Source organism: Epinephelus lanceolatus, chromosome 3 (genome assembly GCF_041903045.1).
Source record: "Epinephelus lanceolatus isolate andai-2023 chromosome 3, ASM4190304v1, whole genome shotgun sequence".
NCBI classification, from domain to species: domain Eukaryota; kingdom Metazoa; phylum Chordata; class Actinopteri; order Perciformes; family Serranidae; genus Epinephelus; species Epinephelus lanceolatus.
In genome coordinates, this window is record NC_135736.1 from 35,224,310 (window position 1) to 35,243,807 (window position 19,498).

The 19,498-nt window shown below is 41.3% G+C and overlaps 2 protein-coding genes across 2 annotated transcripts in view; one reads left to right on the forward strand and one right to left on the reverse strand.

Annotated features, from left to right (window-relative positions):
- The window catches only part of LOC117254961 (STE20-like serine/threonine-protein kinase), a 27,851-nt gene extending 25,371 nt beyond the window's left edge, over positions 1-2,480 (forward strand). The window contains exon 18 of the mRNA XM_033623443.2: positions 28-2,480. Coding sequence (XP_033479334.1) covers positions 28-174 — 147 coding nt within the window. The 3' untranslated portion in view covers positions 175-2,480. The remainder of the gene's footprint in view (positions 1-27) is intronic.
- LOC117254960 (uncharacterized) overlaps positions 1,890-19,498 on the reverse strand; it is a 26,445-nt gene continuing 8,836 nt past the window's right edge. Inside the window, exons 7-53 of the mRNA XM_033623442.2 lie at positions 19,232-19,375; positions 18,969-19,067; positions 17,654-17,716; positions 17,495-17,575; positions 16,604-16,654; positions 15,839-16,000; positions 15,627-15,701; positions 15,474-15,518; positions 13,948-14,070; positions 13,558-13,863; positions 13,420-13,470; positions 13,313-13,339; positions 13,191-13,217; positions 13,040-13,102; positions 12,838-12,942; positions 12,682-12,744; positions 12,472-12,507; positions 12,330-12,383; positions 11,835-11,906; positions 11,561-11,623; positions 11,320-11,391; positions 11,031-11,066; positions 10,813-10,929; positions 10,570-10,677; positions 10,054-10,134; positions 9,918-9,968; positions 9,738-9,800; positions 9,563-9,622; positions 9,418-9,444; positions 9,276-9,326; positions 9,001-9,126; positions 8,816-8,863; positions 8,211-8,336; positions 7,965-8,105; positions 7,766-7,867; positions 7,479-7,604; positions 7,323-7,397; positions 7,021-7,185; positions 6,768-6,908; positions 6,345-6,506; positions 6,092-6,238; positions 5,373-5,522; positions 5,117-5,266; positions 4,436-4,516; positions 4,051-4,104; positions 3,575-3,655; positions 1,890-2,321 (exon numbers count right to left, since the gene is read on the reverse strand). Of these exons, the coding sequence (XP_033479333.2) occupies positions 3,606-3,655; positions 4,051-4,104; positions 4,436-4,516; positions 5,117-5,266; positions 5,373-5,522; positions 6,092-6,238; positions 6,345-6,506; positions 6,768-6,908; positions 7,021-7,185; positions 7,323-7,397; positions 7,479-7,604; positions 7,766-7,867; positions 7,965-8,105; positions 8,211-8,336; positions 8,816-8,863; positions 9,001-9,126; positions 9,276-9,326; positions 9,418-9,444; positions 9,563-9,622; positions 9,738-9,800; positions 9,918-9,968; positions 10,054-10,134; positions 10,570-10,677; positions 10,813-10,929; positions 11,031-11,066; positions 11,320-11,391; positions 11,561-11,623; positions 11,835-11,906; positions 12,330-12,383; positions 12,472-12,507; positions 12,682-12,744; positions 12,838-12,942; positions 13,040-13,102; positions 13,191-13,217; positions 13,313-13,339; positions 13,420-13,470; positions 13,558-13,863; positions 13,948-14,070; positions 15,474-15,518; positions 15,627-15,701; positions 15,839-16,000; positions 16,604-16,654; positions 17,495-17,575; positions 17,654-17,716; positions 18,969-19,067; positions 19,232-19,375 (4,220 nt within the window). The 3' untranslated portion in view covers positions 1,890-2,321; positions 3,575-3,605. The remainder of the gene's footprint in view (positions 2,322-3,574; positions 3,656-4,050; positions 4,105-4,435; positions 4,517-5,116; positions 5,267-5,372; positions 5,523-6,091; positions 6,239-6,344; positions 6,507-6,767; positions 6,909-7,020; positions 7,186-7,322; positions 7,398-7,478; positions 7,605-7,765; positions 7,868-7,964; positions 8,106-8,210; positions 8,337-8,815; positions 8,864-9,000; positions 9,127-9,275; positions 9,327-9,417; positions 9,445-9,562; positions 9,623-9,737; positions 9,801-9,917; positions 9,969-10,053; positions 10,135-10,569; positions 10,678-10,812; positions 10,930-11,030; positions 11,067-11,319; positions 11,392-11,560; positions 11,624-11,834; positions 11,907-12,329; positions 12,384-12,471; positions 12,508-12,681; positions 12,745-12,837; positions 12,943-13,039; positions 13,103-13,190; positions 13,218-13,312; positions 13,340-13,419; positions 13,471-13,557; positions 13,864-13,947; positions 14,071-15,473; positions 15,519-15,626; positions 15,702-15,838; positions 16,001-16,603; positions 16,655-17,494; positions 17,576-17,653; positions 17,717-18,968; positions 19,068-19,231; positions 19,376-19,498) is intronic.

Genomic DNA, 19,498 nt, shown 5'->3' on the forward strand with positions numbered 1-19,498 from the left:
CAACATGCTTCTGTGTGTGTCCCGCAGGCCCTGGAGGAGGAGTTTGCCAGGAAGCTGCAGGAACAGGAAGTGTTCTTCAAGATGAGCGGAGAGTCGGAGTGCCTTAACCCCTCCACCCAGAGCCGCATCTCCAAATTCTACCCCATCCCCAGCGTCCACTCCACTGGTTTCTAGTCAAAGCCAATGCATAGACATACACACACTCCACACACACACATTGCACATGGACATGAGCGCACACACCGACAGTAAAGACCGAGCCTGTACTGCCTTGCCCTCATCCTCTGGAAGCTGTCGGAGGGTGACAAGAGAATTTCTTTTTCAGGACTTTGTTGGTCAGTCTGCAGCTCTGCTCTGCAGCCCCCTCGTCTTGTCACACAATAACGGTTATTTTGAAGGAGAATGTTGAAGGATGAAGTGTTTGACCTCAGAACCACCACAGTGAAGTAGCTCTCTGCCCAACCTTCTGTCTATGATTGAATTGTTTTCATAAGGATCCAGTGCCTGTAGAATCTGATGGTTTTGGCTTTTAAATCCAAGCAGCGTGTGATAATTATTTGCTGCTTAATTCTTCTCTCATTTAGACATTTGCACTAAAAAGGAAAGCATTTTTATACCACGTAAACGGACTGTTGATGATTTAATTCGGTTAAATATTAACTAGCGAACGTATCATTCGTAATTGATCATAAAGTAGAATGTATTTCTGATAAAGGAGAAAGCACATTTTTAATATCACTGTTGAAGGACTGATGATTCAGTATATTTTTATGAAATCACATTTCTCTCTTTTAGACGTTTAGCTTGTGATTAAAGTTTGAAATAATGCATGATTTCAAAATAAGCTTTAGGAAATGAAATGATTCCTTCTTTCTGGGTTTTTCTTCAGATTGCCTTCCTGTCCGGAGCACAAGACTTGAGATTACTATTTAGCAACAAGCCGTGGTGGCGAGTTTCTTAGATGCAGACAGTAGAGACGGTGTTTACATACAGAGACAAAGGGTCACTGTTAACTGGACACTAAGGAAATCACTGTGGTGGCAGAAACAAAGACTATTGAACAAGCATTTATGTACCTGTTTGTTGCTCTGTTTTTTTATTTTTAGGTAACACCACTTTATTGTTTTCGAGCTTAAGTTATGTATCTACAGGAGCGGTTTTCATTGGTGTCGATTCTGGAAATAATGTGACACTTTTAAGAGTTTCCAAGGAGTGTGTGTCGGGAAACTCACCAAGCAAATTCAACAAAAAAATAACTTTGAATTCAGCTAATTCAAACAAGAGCTCCGTTCACACTGTAAGCTTCAGTGCTCAGATCTGATATTTTTGTTTGGCTGTTCACATTATTTTTAAATGTGGCCAATGTCAGACTCCAGTGTGAAGTGGTCACAGTCCTGAGCTGACATGCACATGCAAAAGATCATATTCCATGCGATTTGTGCTGTTCACGCTGCCGTAAAAAAGCAGATGTGAGTCACATATGGTATGAGCAGCAAAGTCAGATTTTGGCCACTTTAACCTGCAGTCCGAACGTAGCCTAAACCTGCAGTGACAGATGATGATGCATCCTTTGTATTTGCTCTGGTTTTTCTTCATACTCCTCCTCATGAGGTATTTTGCTACCAGGTGTATCATGAATGAGCCTGCATGGCTTTTGTTTCCTCTTTTTATTGAAATGATAATACCGTTTTCATTGTCGTGCTAGCTAATAGCCTTAATACTTCAAAACAGCCGTATGGATATACTGTGTACCTGATATGACCGCCTTTAAAGATTCTGGTCAAACTCTAGGTTTTATGCCAACTGTAGTCTTCTGTTTCTGACTGTATGAAGCATATTAACAATGTCAGAGTGATTGCATCTGTGTTCAAAGAAAGAAAAACAGAACATGAGCTTTTAGCATTGTTTTGTTTATTTAGGCTGATGTTTTATGAGCGAGGTCAAAGCAATTTAATATTTGAAGCAGTTGCAAAAACAAATGTGTTAAAAACAAAGTGGACCTGACTGGTTTAGGCCATCTTGACTTGTGATTGGTTCATTTTCTCATCTCATTTTCTTACGATTGGCTATCAAGGGTTACGCTTAGTCAAAAGCATTTTAATAACTCAACTGTTATGTACAAAAAGAAAAACAAAACAAAAAAAAACTACGGAGTGCTGTGCACCTTTTTACAAAACTTTCTCAGTAGCTATTTATATGAAAACGTACCACCCAAACTGCAGCGTCTGTACTGCAGCTCATTCACCCATTGGTTTGCAGCATACAGAAATATAATTACATAATCACTCCTGTCAGTTCTCGTTCTGTCGGTTGGTTAGGTTCTACAAGAAAAGAGTAAATTGATTAAATTCTGAATGTTGACTGAAAACAGTGATATCCATATCAAAATCATTATGCATTTTTAAAATAAATGTATAGTTTTTAGAAGGTCTGTGTAACGTAGATTTTCATTTTGCTGTAAATAAACTTTTTCCTCTGTACTGCTGCTGTTGTTTCAAGTCCTTGATGTGATTCTGCCAAGTGTTTTTGTGTCTAAAAAACTAATAGGAACAACAATTTTGAAAGTGGTCCAGTATTGAGTGAGAGTTCTACAGCCAGCCACAAGGAAACAGGCTGCAAAGTACATCCACTAAAAGTGTTTCTTTGCCACTGACGGGCTCAGATTGGTGAAAGTGTCTGGCAGCATCATGGAAAGGATCCCTACAGAGACAGACCTTTCTGTGAATGAGTAGGATCCTTTTTGTTTAACCAGAAACAGCGCCAAAATCACCACAAATAAACAGCAATTTAAGCATGTATACATCCAGCATACTCGCATCTAACTGGGTGAATTAAGGGTTCATTTCGACCAAATCAGAGTTGGTGATTGTTGGAATTGTTGTTTTGTCTGTCGACTTTGAATAAAGTGCTTTTTTATGATGATAAAATTGCTGTTTATTTGAATGGAGCCTGGTGGGTTTGGTGACCTCTGTATGGATCATCTCCAAACTGTTGTCAGACACTAACAATCTGAACCTGTCAGTGGCAAAAACAAGCACTTTTAGCAGACGTAACTGACGGTGCAAACATGCCCCCAGTGGTTACAGCCTGTTTTGCTGCTGCCATGTGCAGCAGACATGCTCAAAGCTGGGCCAGTTTTAAAAATTGTTATTGCCATTAGTCACTTAGGCACAAACACATAGAAAAAATAGTCCAGGTTGAAAAATACAGAAATTACCCTTTAAAACTTATTTTAAAAAACTGCATATAAAACATTTAAGTTACAAAACATGGTCTAATTAGGAAATGCACACAAGCATGAAAAGGTAAGCAAAAGCCAACTCTTCATTCAATCCCACAAAATAAAACATATCACCCCTCTGAATGACACTCCTCAATACAGTATGTCAAACATTCAAATAATTCAAAGCTATACATAATCCCTGATTTCACACAGACAAACATATTCAGAAATATAAAAATAAAATCACAAATCATTTGTAAAAACAGTTAAATTCATGAAATACATCTGCTGTGTGCTACAGTACATTCACCACCTTTATACACACCCGACTCCACATAAACTCAATTTCACCTGAAATTCCTTGTATGCAGTAAGTTGGCTCTTACACACCGACGTCCCTCCTCCTCCTTGTAGTTGTCAGAGTGAATTCTCCTGAAAAACAACACGCAGAGTTTGATTAAGTGTTGTATTAATGTAGCCTGCTTTCATCATTGTGCTCCTGCGTGTTCCAGCACATTAAATCAAACATTCAAAATCATTTCTAGCAAAAAAATTAGCCTTTTTATTGTCAAAATTTAATTGTTCATGTTCTCATCTAAAACCCATAATTATAATTATCAATACTACATGGTAGTTAACACTTGTTTAGTGCCTGTTATTTGAGAATGAGATCATGGGGTTCAACTTAAACATATCAGTCACGATCCAGCTGTGATTATCTAACTATAAATGTACTTTTTAAATTCAATTTGTAACATTTTAAGACTAGTTTGAAGGGAAAATCCAGGCCCGTGTCAAATCATTAACCATTAAATCAGCTGACTGACCTCTGTCACCTTTTTGTCCCTTGCGTCCCTCTAAACCAGGAAGGCCTCGTTCACCTGTGTCCACACAGACAGAGTAGATCACTTTCAAATTTGGGCTGATCAAGAAGAACCACTAGCTAAAGGCATAATGAATCGTCACTATAGACTAATGGTGGGAAATTGCATTAAAGGAAAGTAATCAAAAGAGTTGATTCTTGACATGGAACATCCCATTTTTTAGATGTTTCAAAGTAAATTGTTCTAATCTGATTTAACTGGAAAAAAGCAAATAGCAAACTCAAATACTGCATAGAAAAAACACTATGAAACTAATTATTAATTGTACAATTCACTTAATATTTCATTCCTAACTCTACTTTCTTCATTAAGAATTTTTCAGATCTACCTTTCTCTCCCTTTGGCCCTGCGAATCCCATGTCCCCTTTCTGTCCTGGTCTCCCAGGCGGTCCTACAATGGCTCCATGTGCTGTGGAGGACAAAGTCAGTTGTTATCAGAATTCCTAATTATCCCATTTTTAGCTTCTTTATCCCTCTTCTTTGTATTTGTAGCATTTAGCAAGTAAATGCTTCCCCAGTTATGGCAGTGACAGCAGACGGAATCGGGCCAGCTGATTTTGTCTAACCTGAGTCAGGCAACCAGACGCACCTTGGCTAACTTCATCCGGCATGCCAAGTTTGGACCGATGTTGGGTCAGGTCATTTTTTGATAACGGCCCAGTGATGGCAGTGTCAGCAGCCAGAATTAGGCCAGCTAATTTGGCCCGATTCTGGGGCATCATTCATGCCAAGTCTCAGCCGAGTCATGCAACCGGATGTGGCCCGGCTAATTTCATCCAGCATACCAAGTTCAGGCCAATGTTTGGCCAGGTCATTTTTGATAACGGCCCAGTGATGGCAGTGTTGTCAGCCCAATATAGGGCCAGCTGATCTGGCCCAATTCTGGGGTGACATTCATTTAAAAATCTTAGCCAAGTCAGGCAACCTGATCCAGCCCAGCTAATTGCATCCGGCATGCCAAGTTCAGGCTGATTCTGGGCCAGGTTATTTTGGCTACCTGGATCTTTACCTCTGATGAATTCCACTAGATCAGTGACATTTGTGTGGGAGCCAAACAATCGGCTGTATCCAGGGGGACCTGGGGGGCCAGGTGGTCCCGGTGGTCCTTGGGCGGCTCGTTCATTGTGGTTACGTTCAAAGTCACGTTGCAGACCATGAGCTGTAAAATCAGAGACAAGTGAGGAAAAGTGTCAAGCAGGACCTCTAACACTTATGTTTTATTGTAGATTTTGATTTGAGATTTGTAACATGGTACACTTGCTCACATCTGATGTATTCCAACAGATCTGTGGCGTTTCCATGGGAACCAAACCACCGAGTATATCCAGGGGGGCCAGCAGGGCCGGGTGGTCCTGGAGGTCCTTGGAAGGCACGACTGCTGTAATCCCTTACGATGTCGTGCAACACACCACGGGCTGCAAATGACAGAAAACTTTAAGCATAAAGCATAAGCTTTATGATTATCTCGACGATTATCTCGACACTGGTTTCATGAAACACTAAGAAAACAATTTAGATCGTCAGTTTGGAAGAAAATGATTCTGTATCATGAGCAAAGACCTCTAGTGTGAAGGCAATGAAGTACATTTTGAGTACAAAACACGAAGGAGTCAAGCCGTTTCAAAACAGTTTTGATCTCTATAGCTAATTTCACCACTCCTGACAACTTTACGGGGGTACATTTTTACATAACTCATCATTCAAATGTTATTAAGGTCTAAAGTTATACATAACTGGTGCCAAATATCCAAATCTGCAATGACCAAAACTCCAAAATCGGGAGTCCACAAACAAATGGGTCACACCACAGTGGCTACATCCATTATTTTATGCAGTCTATGTTCTTACATTTGATGTATTTCACCTGATCTGTAACCCTGGGCTGGAAATTACACATTATCAACAAAGATGTCTTTTCGTGGGCCTCTTAAACTTAACAGTAGTCCCTCGATTGTAAAAGCACATAAAGCTCGTATTGACTTACATTTGATGTATTCAACCACGTCCACAACATTTTCCAGGGAACTAACCCACTGGCTGTGTCCAGGCATTCCTGGAAGTCCTGGAGGCCCTGGAGGTCCTTGAACAAGACGTTCAGAGTCTCTCAAAACATCACGCAGCAGACCATGGGCTGCACATGGAGGACAGTGAAGAGGTAAGTAGTAATATAATATTCAAAGAGAGAAAAACTGTCATTTGTGATGAGGTTCATAATACACTTCCTCTGGATCACCTACATTTAATGTAATCAGTTACTTTGACAGCCATATTGGAGTAGTCACTAGTATCCAGGTTCCAGTCCCTGGCACCAGGTACACCTGGCTCTCCCTTGTGTCCTGGGGGTCCAGGAGGGCCTGGAGCACCAGGAAGTCCAAACATTGCTCCTGTCGCTCTGTCACCTGGAGAAAACACAATAGAGCATGACTTCAGAAAAAAATACTTAGCTACAGTTAATTTCAAGGTCATTTGTTGGTGTGTAGCAGAAAACACTACCATGTGTTTTGAAAACTTTACCCCAAAGCTTTCTTAAACCCACTCATGCCCTTGCACAAGTCTAGGACTAAGAATTAGCTCAGTCACAGGTCTTACACCTTATTTTAAATGCTAAATGTTGTAACTTTCTACAGTTTTAAATTGGTGACGTATTCCTTTAAACTCACTACTGAAGTATTGCTGTTGTTCTGCTTTAAGCGTCTCTCTGTTGGCATGCTCAGCATAGGAAACCAGCCCGTGGACTTGACCAGGGGGGCCTTCAGGGCCAGGGGGGCCAGGGGGGCCTGGTAGGCCTCTAAAGGCAACACCTTTGGGATAAAGGAACAGATGTGAAGGCAGACAAAATGTATTTTATAAAGGTATATTTTCCCAGATGAATTCCTAATTAAGTGATGAAGCTAATATTTCAGTTGGACTCACTCTGAAGATAGTCATGAATTTCTGGACTGATGTAGTTCCCAAATCCTGTTGGGCTCAGTGGACCTGCTGGTCCAGGGGGACCTGCTGGTCCAGGTGGACCTTGTGGACCAGGGATACCAGGGGAACCAGGGGGCCCCTGAGGACCCACAAGTGCTTGATGCCCAGCTAGTTGGACAATGAAAATGGACATCTTTTATCTTAAGATTGCCGCTACATACTGATGACTTTAGATTAGACACTCAACAAAGAGCTCAAAAAACAGAATTCACTGAGTGGCTCTGTGTTCCTATTGTGTTCCTTACATGATAACACATTTCCAGGGAGTCCAGGGAGTCCAGGAGATCCAGGGGGACCAGGGGGACCTACCACCCCCTTCTCTGTTAACAGACAATAGTCAATCAGTGATTATTTCTCAACAGAAAACCTTTTTGACCAGTAGGTTCATCTGCAACACTCACCATTCATGAGAGCGAGAACACGTTCAGCTACCTCCTGGGTATTGATTCTGGAGCTGCCAAGGCCTGGAGCTCCAGGAGGTCCTGGTGGACCGGGAGTACCACCGATGTGTCTCCTTACATCCTCTCCTGGACACAAATAATTGACACACTTTGGTGAGCAGTCTCACATGTAATGCTTTAAAAAGTCGGGTATCAAACCAACAAACTTCTTGAGTGCCATTTCTTCCCACAGTACCTGCCATCTGTAAGAAATTTGGGGGTTTTACCCACCCTCAAATGAGACTTACGCTGTAATAGACTGATGATGTCATTGACAGAGATGGAGCCAGGTGCACCTGGAGGACCAGGAGGGCCAGGAATCCTGTCTCTCTCTTGTCCTCTACCTGGAGCTGAAAAGTTAGATGTTATAGGGGGGGGTTCACTACTGTGGGAAAACTGTAGGTTTTAACATGCATACATGTAACATTATTATGTAATTCGTCATACCCTGGATGTAGCTGATAACACGGTTGGCCACATCATCTACCAGCCTGTCCCCTGCGGGCCCTAGGGCCCCTGGGGCTCCTGGAAGCCCTGGAGGCCCAGGAGGTCCAGGAGGTCCAGCCAGGTATTGCCTGATGCCACCACCTGTGTGCCAAGACAGTGTTATCTCATACAGATCATTTGACATAGCCCTTTGTTGCATTTAATCTTACTGTTACTTTAACCAAAGCAAATAAATATATAGCTTACTCTGAAGGTACTCTGCAATGTGCTGGCTCACATCAGTTGATCCTGATCCACTTCCATCTCTTCCTGGAGGACCAGGTGGACCAGGTGGTCCAGGTGGTCCTGGGGCACCATGACTGAATGAGCCACCTGGTATGACAGCACAAATTCTGTCAGACAGTTCAAGCTGAGATCCACGTGTTGTTATGCCAGTAGCGGCACCTCAGAGAGATGAGGAGCAGGCTACGGAGGCCACGTAGGTGGTGGTCTCCAGCATCAAAACTTAAAAGTAAACTTTGATGTGTAAAATTGTTTAAGTTTCAATCAGCCAATTCTTTAATATTGACCCTATGTCAAATGATTTCCCAAAATGTGAAAGGGTATAGGTTATGGTATAGGTCAATATTGTTGAGTCCCTCCAGAGCTCACTGACAGATATCCCTAGTGATCAGAATTTTCGTAATGAACTAATAAAAGGATGGATCTTTTGGAACATGTTTGATTGACATGTTTCTCATTCATCAGCTGTAGTTGTTTGTGGTTCCTTGTATCCTGCAGACCTTCTAAAAGCATGGCACTGAGATACTGTCTCAGTACATGAGCTGATATGATATTTAGGATGGTCTTACCACTAGAGACCCTGGGGATTCCCAAGGCACCAGGTATTCCTGCATCACCTGCAAGGAACATGTTAGCAGTATGAGAGACGGACTCCAGTGTTTGAGACTTCTTGATAAAGACCTAATCCTGTATAACACAAGAGCAAAGAAGATGATTTGTAACAGAGAGGATCAAAATATTTGGCTGAGTTTACCTTTGGGTCCTTGTGGCCCCTCTGGCCCCTCTGGTCCCTCTGGGCCTGGTGGCCCATCTGGCCCTTCTGGTCCCTCTGGGCCTGGTGGACCCGGAGGCCCCCTAGGTCCAGGGTGACCCGGGAAACCTGGAAAAGTTAGAAGCTTGTGTTAAGAAGTAATGTCCATAAATATTGTGGAGAACATCAAAATATTTCCTCTAAAACCTCACAAAAAAGTACCTACAAAAAAGTAAGTGCTGAAGCAAGACCCCCTAAAATCAAAGTGGTTCACATACCAGTGCCTGGTTCCCCTGGTCTCCCTGGAAGACCCGGTTGACCTGGTTCACCTTGAACAATCAGCATTACATTTTAAAGATATGTTTGTTTTAAAAATATGTACCTTCTAAACACTTAAGATGTATGCAGTGGTTTTCTCACCTTGGTACCCTTGTAGTCCTCGGTCACCTAAGGATAATGAACGATAAGATGAAAGACCATTTCTGTGAACCAGAAGTTCTAAACAATAAAACTAAGACATGAATGAACACACTGTTTTAAGAAGCATCTCATTTGTCAGACCTACCTGGTGAGCCCTGTGGGCCTGGGGGTCCTGCTGGTCCTGGTGGGCCAGCAAAAAAGGTTTCTAGGACAAAACAGGTGAGAACACATCAAACATATCAAGCAAAGACAGTTGAAACTGAAGATGACAGCTGTTTTAAGACCTACACTACATGTGAAGCAAGATTTCTTTCACCAACCTGATGTAGGCACAAAGCTGCCAGGCTCTCCTTTCTCTCCTGGAGGTCCAGGTAAACCAATTCCTGTGAGAACAGCAGAAAAAAATATAACATTTTAATTTGACTCTGTTTAAATCATCCTGTATGCTGATGACCTAGGTATCTATTTGTCAGTCCATGTAATGCAAGATGCTTGTTTACCTGGCTCTCCCACAGGACCTCTTCGTCCTGGATGACCCTGTTTAGCCTCACCTAAAGAAGAGTTGCAGGAGCATTTGAACAATGATAACATTTACCCAAGAACCTATTCTAATTGTTTGGAAATGCTCTGACATACCAGGAGGACCTTGAGGACCAGGTGCTCCAGGAGGACCTGGAGGTCCTGGTGGGCCAGGCAGTGGAGCCGCTAATGAAAGTCCTGTTAAAAATGAAAACATAGAGGATATAGCTTTAGGTATTGCTGTCTATCTAGTCTTGATAATACCACCAAATTATGCCAAATTAAGTGATTAAAGGTTACATTTAGGGGACTATATTGGCAGATATTGTATATAATATTCATAGCTACGTTTTCTATGGTGTATAATCACCTGAAAATAAGACTCATTGTGTTTTCATGACTTTAAAATCCGCCATGTTGTTTCTACATTAGTCCAGAATGAACCAAACCAAACACTAGCTCTAGATAGGCCCATTAGCATTTTCACGTTTTCTAATTTTCATGTTGGCCACCGTAGTTCTCCTACATGTCTGGCACATGGGAGAAGTTTAAGTCGTTGCAATCTGCAACCTCACTGATAAATGCCACTACGACCTACACACTAGACCTTTTACGAAGTAGAGAGGTACTCACTGTCGCTTCGGGTGGAACTGACAGTTTCTGAAGTTATGACACTACTAGGCTCGCCAGGTTTTCCTTGATCTCCCTTTTCTCCTTTCTCTCCTCGTTCTCCTTGAGGTCCTACACAATGATATCAATGTATCATCGCAGACAAAAAAAATCAGCCTGTTCAATATGTATCAACAAGCCTTAAATCCATCTGTCAGTTTCTGACCCATCCCAGATGCTTAACAAGTGTCAAGAGTTTGAATTTACCGGGTTGTCCTGGGATCCCAGGTGGGCCCACTGGACCAGAGAGGCCATGGGTTCCAGCAGGACCTGGAGGCCCAGCAGGTCCTGGTGGTCCAGGGATGGCCACAGTGTTGGAGCCAACTAGAAACAAGATGCAAGAGACAAACACCAGTTACATTTACAACTATGTGTTTGTGTTTTAAATCCAATGTCTAATTACTACAAGTGCTGTTGTGTCTTACTTGGAGCGATGACTTTACCAGGTGGTCCTGGTTCACCTGAAAGACAGTGCTGTGTTTGATTACATGATGAAACTTTCCCTTACAGTCATAGGTAGGTAGTTCTGACCTACACGTGTTTAGAAGTAAAGAGTGTGTATAAGCTTTTTATCAGACATGATAGTGGTGAATCTAATGATGGCAGAAGTTGATGAAATTATTGGTCTATTCTGTCAGGTTTACATATTTGCGTTACATATTCAATTTCCATCCAACTGAGTCAAGTAATTCTAACATAAACCAAAAAACGTACCTGGGGGCCCAACATCTCCAGGAATTCCAGGTGATCCTCTCACCCCGGGAAGTCCCATTAAACCTGTGTCACCTGCATTCAGAGAGACTCTAGATTACAACACAATCCTCACCTCAGCAGCAACCCTAAATAAACTAGGATTTTACTCTGCCATAATGGTTGGCACCAACAGGATAAACTCAGCTGATGAGATTTGATGCAGCATTGATGTATTTCACTACCATGTGATGTCCCCCCTCACCTGTAGTTCCTTTAGATCCTCTTGGCCCTGCAGGGCCTTGTGGTCCAGGTTGTCCTGGTTCACCTTTAACCATGAAAACAAGAACCATCAAAATCAAACCCCCTTTTCTAACCTGTAACAACTTCTGTTTAAATGAAAATTAGAATTATTTCATATTTATACATTTTAATAAAATAAATGGCACATATTTTTGAAATGGCATGATCACAAGTTTGCTTCTGTGATGGATGTCAGTAATGTAGTTCACGATGTGTAGAGCTTTTCTGAAACACACCTGCTGGGCCGCGTGATCCCCTCTCTCCCTGATCTCCTTTGATCCCTGACAGCCCTGGTGTCCCTCGGTCACCTGCATTAAAAAACATTTTAAAAGTGTCAGAGGCACGCTTAGAAAGTTGGTCTGAACTGATACTGGCATCAAAAATAGTACAAAAGACATACACATCCCACGGTCAAATGGAGTGGCCACTGGACCAAATAAACATCTGGCAATGTGGAAAGCAAATAAGTCCACATACCAAGCAGCTTCAGTTTAGAAGGATTTTAATGCAGGGTGACATTTCAACCCCCTTAATCCTCATTAATCAATGTTAATCAATGTTAATCAATGTTCTGCCAAGATGCAGTAACTTAATATTTCTATATATTTTAGTCTTTTATAAGAGGTGTCATTTGTTCTAACCACATTCATATAGTTTGGTTTTTTGTGACAATGTAAGACTCTTATATTTGGATTTATGAAAATAAAAACAAGACAAAACCTAAAGGGCACCTTTTGTTCCTTGAGCTCCTGCTTCACCTTGGAGACCCATTGGACCCAGAGCACCTGCACACAAATGATCACAGTTCTAACACATCCAATCAAAAGAAAGTAACAGATGAAATCATAAATTCATGTAGAATTGAGTCTTTACCAGGGCTTCCTGAGGCACCTTGATCTCCCATGGCACCTAAAATCAAAAATCATAGTGGTTATTGCTTTTGGCATCTGTTATTACAGTGAGTAGTGATTTAAAGGTGAAGTGATTTGTACATGGCCTAAAATATTCAACAACGACAGTATAGTCCTTTAAATTTTATCCAATCTAGTTTATAACTCCACCATGACCTTTGTTTGACCTTACCTTTCGGCCCCACGGGCCCAGGAGTGCCAGCAGGACCAGGATGTCCTGCCTCGCCTTGAGATCCTGTTAAAATCAGGTTTCAGTATCAAAGAAGAAGTGTTAAAGTCAATAATGAACTTTCCATGTTTGAAGATAGGTGACCTAAGTATTTTCTACCCTTGTCTCCTTTCTCTCCAAAACCTGGTGCTCCAGCCTCTCCTCGGGGGCCCATCGGTCCGTCCCGGCCCCTCTGGCCTGCTGGTCCCTCTGGGCCTGGTTCACCTGGTCACAAAGGAGGAGAGACCGAACCAGTGAATTTGTTTTCCTAGTGTCTGCTCATCCGAAAAGATCAAAGACGATGATCTAAACTCAACACGACCTGCATTTCCTTTTAGTCCCCTCGGTCCATCCAATCCTGGGTGACCCATCGGACCAGGAGGGCCTGAAGAAATAAGATTTTATGAGTGGAATGGAGCTTGTCACCTCCGTGAGGGGGAAAAGCTGTATAACACATTTGTTTTCAGTCTCACCTGGCAGACCAGGGAATCCGCTATCACCTGTAAAAGACCAGTTCATAGTCAGTTTAAAGAGCTTGCTGTATATCACACACTGCTGAATACATTCTGAATTCAAATGCAGGACAGTTCCTCACCTTTTTGTCCCAGCAGCCCCTGATCACCTGCAAAGAAACAGACAACCTCATGATGGATACAGACAAAATATCAATTTACAAATTATTTATGATTTGTGTGAACATGCCTTTAGGTCCTGGATCTCCTCTTTCCCCTTTTAGTGAGTACGCGAGTGTTTCTAGAAGTAGAAAAAATGTTAGGATCAATGGAATGTCCAAGAGGTTGTTTCACTAGCGGATGGGCTGATTTTTGAGTATGTTCATACCTCTGAGAGCACTCGAGCGAAGTTCAGCCCTGACCAGCTGCTGAACAGCTCTCTGCAAGGCAGCGCTGTCCTGTCCTGGTCCTGTCCCTGCGCCTCCCCCTGGCCCAGCAGCCCCCAGGTAGATCCCATTGTCGGAGCGGGTCAGGGTGGATCCAGCAGAACTCCTGTCAATGTACGCCGAGTCCAGCGGGTCGATGATGTTAACACCAGTGGAGGAGGCTGACAATCGGCTGGACCTGGCTGAGGTAGTGCTGGTGATGGCCTCGAGAGCATCGACGCGGTTCTTAAGGCGTTTCACTTCTTCAGCTGTGAGGTCAAGGAGAAGATGATTCAGTGACTCTTATGAAGGTAAAAAAACCAAACATGCTGCTGTGGTGATACACGTCTTACCCAAAGCAATGAGTCCAAAGAGAAGGCCAAGGAGGAGGAGCAGGCTGAGCAGGAGGCCCAGCAGCCATTTCCACCAGCTGCAGCAGGAGCAGAAGCTAAAGGGTGAGTCATCTTTACGGATCTCTGAGAAAGAAAAAAGTTCAAAGACAGGTTCAGATTCTTCTACATCTTCTACATTCTTTGACATATTATAATTCAAGTGCACTGAAAGAAAACTAGACTTCTGCACCTCCACTTGGCTCTGTTTTTGACAAATCACAGGTCATTTTAAAAAGGGTGTCCCTATTGCCTTTTCATACAAATACAGATGTATGTGCACATCCCTCCAGTAAAAGCCTAATTCCATGGCAGGGAATCCTGCAGAGGAAGCTGCTATTCTAGCATTGGCAACAACTGTCTACACTGCAAAGCAACCCAAAAAGGAAGTACTAAAAGAGAGTCTGACATTAAAACTCAATATTGGCAAAGCGTTTCAGAGAAAAATGTTGCTGGCAGTTTAGCCTTGTGTTATCCAGAGGCAAAGGCTCATGGCTTCAACTTCAACTTCATATTTATAGAGCTACAAATCACAGTGTGCACTCCGCGTTACTCCCAACTGTTGTAGACTGCCATACTGGAAGGAGGGCGGGCAGCAGCTCCAGACACAGCCACCCAATCAAAAGCCACAGCAAACCGAATCCAGTCAGCACAAACTCAAAATCTGGGGGGACTGGACAGCTGCAACTTCCCTCTGGATCACTAAACTTTCTGTTGCTGCTGTTGCACAGGTTAGACCTGGTGCTGCCGCTGGCCATCAGCCTGCTGTGAAACCCAGGGCTGGGGCATTTACACCGGCCAAATTCAAACTGCCACAGCAGCCAACTAAAGCTTAGTCTACTGAGCATCGGCCTGCTCTACACCTGGATAAACAGTCCACAGCAGTGGGGAGTGAGGTGGAGGGACTATGGGTTGGCTCATTTGCTAATTTTTGTCTTGTTTGTGGTCAGAGAGAAAGAGCAGGACAAGGAGGGGCTGTGTGCAGCTCTACATGAAATAAGACTAAATAAATCAATGTCTGTGTTACTGTATGAAGCGCATACATAATCCGGTGCTCGTCTGGTGGGAGGGGCTTAGGACAGAGAGGGGAGACATGCAGGAGGAGGTTTTATTTTCAAACCTGCCGGTTTTCATTGTCTTTTCCAGATTTCCACTTACTCCAGCTTTAAAGTTTAGTACTGTGGTAGTGTTTAGAATAAATTAGGAGAAACTTATATTCATCACCATATTTCTGAGATAATTTTCTCACTGTATCAGCTTGTAGTTTTTATAGTTCTTCCATTTTCTTAACTTGCTGCATTTTTCTTAAAATTTAAAATTTTTAAATTAAAAAAAAAAAAAAAAAAATTTAAACTATTCCTTTTACTTTACCCCTACCTCTAAACACTCCACTTGTACATATTTTTGGTGGGGAACTGGCAGGATTTGACTGTCAACCTGGAAATACAACAGATTATAGTAAAAGAAAATAATAGGACTGTATACTGTACCTGCGTAGGTGGCTTTGTCTTTGGTAGCAACTTTTAGGGCTGCAGCTTAAAAAAGAAAGAAACAGCAGATAATTACATGCCAAATAAGAAATATAATGTATATATTGACATCTGAAAGTCACTGAGATTTGTTGCATCTAAAGTAAAGTTTACCATCTGTTCCTTCCTCTGTTGTGCTAGATGCTAGCTTCTGTTTCTCTCTCTGTAGAGAATCCCCAGAGTAGGCAGCTACAACACAGAACATGTGATTAATTAACAACTATATATCTGTGGTGATTTTCAAATGCCCGTAATAACAACAGGCAGGGAGGAAGTACATCAGTGTTAGTATAAGTAGTAGTAGCAGTAGTAGTATTCAGTATTACCAGAGGCACTAACAGGTGCAGCAGACAAGAACGTCTTCCCTGTGTCTTTGGTCATGACCAGCCGCTCTGTGTCCTTCTTCACAGGAGTGTTCTCCTTCTCTATCAGCACAAACTTAAAATCTTTGCCCGAGGCCTCGTCACTGATGGGACTGCTGGGTCTCACTGTGGGGAACAAACAATAAGACATTAACAACCCAAATATTATATGTACTGTGACTAATTAGCATCCAGTAATAAGCAGGGTTCCCACGGTCATAGAAAGCCTAGAAAATGTAATTTTTAAATCTCAATTTTCAGGCCGCCTGGAAAAGTCATGGTATTAGTAGAATCCTTGAAAGTTTTGGAAAAGTTATGGAATATTGTTTAAATGGAATTCATTGTTACTGTGTGGATAACGTTCCATATAATGAGCTTTCTTTATACAATGATTATAATAAGATGATTAACATCTGGAGTACAGTACATTCTACAGTTTTCTGTGTGTACTTACAGATTGTGATGGTCAGGACAATTTTATTATGGGTCTTTAAAAAGTCATGGAAAACTAGAAATGTCTCCATGAAAATATGTGGAGTCCCTGAATACAACATAAAAACTGACTAATGCCTATGTGATTAAGACTTTTAGAACAACTACACATCCAAAGGGACCTAGCTAAAGTCCCTGTCATGTACTTTAATATAAAATTATTTTATTCACCATAATATTTTATACTGAATGATGAATGTAACGCCTAATGTAAGGGATAATTTTCCACCACCTCACCTGTGATTGGACTGATTGCAGTGCTAGTTGCATTTTTCTGCACACCATAAACTGTGAGGAGACAAATACACAAATTTACACAGTAATTATTGATTCTTAAAACATGTTACAGCTAGGCCTGGACCAAATGGTTTGAAGCTTCAGAGCTTCATTCATAATTTAAACATTCAAATCCTAAATCAACATTCAAATGTATTAGTATTACTGTTTGTAGAATTATATTCCAGTGGTGGCTGCATAGTGTTTCCAACTTGTGTGATCCAAACTTTTCTAATAACTCCAGAGCATTGCAAAGTCCAAGTCAACATGTATTGATCATTTAAGAATAGTTGTAATCATTTCCAAAACTGCTGTAATCCATATTTGTTGGACAACATTTTCATCATGGTCAAAAAACTGTCTGCTCATGTGCTTGTGGTACACAAAGGGAGTGCATCGATTCAATAAAGAAAGTTAATTTAATAAAGAAAAAGACTAACTCATTTCATCAGATACTATACTTAATTAAAATTGAGAAACTGAGGATTATTTTAAGGAATTTTAGGGTGATGACATCATCAAATCTGATGACAGATATCAGAGCTTCCTTCAAAATGTTTCAACAGAAGCTTTGAATATTAAACTGTGATAATAAAGCTTACAGGACATGCATCTTTTGTTGTTTTTGTTTTGTTTATCACATCCTCAGAGCTACAGCATCTTTGATATTTGTTTGGTTGTTCATTCACCATTTTTTTTAGTGAAACTGACACAACATATTAACACCTGAAATGTCATTTAAGCATAGTATCTAAAACTTTTCCCCATTTTTATTGTCGCAGTAACATATTATTAGTTTAATATTAAATAATGATGTAAATAATATTAGGTTGATATTAACATTGACTTTACCTATCTGTGCGTTGGTCCCAGTGGGAGAGAGGACAGTGGGAGTGGTACTGACCAGGTTATTCTGAACACCGTACACAGGAACTGAGACAGAGGGAAACAATATAGTTATCTACTGTCAGTGCCAAGCTGAGGATGTGGAAATGACAGACAGACACTCACCAGTGCTGCTGACAGACAGACTGCTCATGGAGGGAGAGCCCAGTGTCAGGTTGTTCTGAACTCCTGTACAGACAGAACAGAATCGTATGTGTCCATCTTCCATCACAGCCGGCACAGCAAATAAAAATGTACATGGTACATAATAAACTGCCTTATCCACCTGTAACTATCATCTCACACAACAAGTAAAAATATACTCAATAACTTATATTTCAATAGTGTTATTTTTTAATTTAATATTATCTCCCCATATTTAATTAGATTAATCTCGAGCAGGAACACACTGTATATGGACAGTGTATCTCATATATAATATGTGATTCTGAAATGGGCCATTCTGTAAGATGAGTACTTTTACTTGTGGTACGTTAAGAATATTTTCATGCAAATACTTTTGTACTTTAACCAACAAGTCCCTCAACCCATAAGACCACTGAAAAGACAGATGTCAGATGGCTGCAAATTCTTGGAAAGAAATGTCCACTAACATCGGTGTGGATGTGAGACAGCTTCCTGTTTAAACCAGTAGGAGGTGCTGTTGCTCTGTCTATTTTGTCCCTGAAAGGCCACCGTAGCTTTGAAATTTGCTCTGTTTAGGACGCCATGTTTTCAAAGTTAATTTTCTCTTGTCCTGTAAGGTAAGCCTTGTCACAGCATCCTGCATTATATCACAATATTAGCACTACAAACACACATTTTGTTATTTGTTAACTGTTCCTATTTATTAACACTTCAGGCTACAGTCCACCATGACTTGACTATAAATGAACCGTGTGTTTTTTTTTTTGTTTTGTTTTTTTACTGTTAAATGATGTTACTGAGGTGAGGCTTGAGTGTGGTTAGCATGCTTTAAAGGAGTAGACAACTACCAAATGTAAAAGCTGCTAATACATACGACCTTTCGTGTTGTTTTTTGGTGGTAGAGTCTAATGTTTAGTAAATTTAACGTTAGTAAAGCATGTTTGATTTTTGCTTACAGAGTATTTCTACACTGTGGTGTTGCTATTTTTACTTAACTAAAAACTCAGATTTTTTTTCCTTTGCTGTTCCTTTAGCTTTAAAGGGTCAGTTCACCCAAATCACAGAAAGACAGATTTTTACCAAAGTAGTATGTAGCTATGCAGATAGTTTTATGAGCTGGTGTTTTGAGAAATCAAATTTTGAAACCCAATACAACTGAGGTAAATTCAATTTTATATGTTCTTCTTGATGCATTAAAAAACTTGCATTTGAATATTACAATATTAACTGGCCTGCAACAATTCATTGAGTTAGATACAACAGTTGGTTGCTGATGTCATTGTAATTGACTGACCTGACGGGTAAAGGATGGAGGTCGTGGACAGGTTGTTGGGGTTGGTGTTGTAACTGTAGCGACTGCTCACACCTCCAGACCAAATGCTGCCATAGTGGTCTAGTAAGGAAGACAGAAAGATGATAGACAGAAAAGTGAAAAATTAAAAAGTGAGGGCATGCACAATGCAGGTTATCTAAAAAAAAACATAACAACTTCATATATTAGAGGAAACAACATTTATAAACCACATGTGTATGAATCTGACAGCTGCTCAGTTGAACCTGCAGTTGAGCTCTCAGACATGGTCCTAGTTTCCATACTGGCCTTCTTGGGGATGGGCAGCGTGTTGTTGGGGGACTGAGTGGGGCTGGTACTGGTGGAGTTGTTTCCTCTCAGTAGACGCTTCACGTCGTCCAGCTCCGTCCCTGCACAGCAGAGCCAACAGTGGGCATCATACAGACGACCACTCTGTCTTAGTTACCATTTACTCTAAATTCAAACTGACTGTATTTCATGATTATATTGCTGCAGCATAATTGAATTCCTTA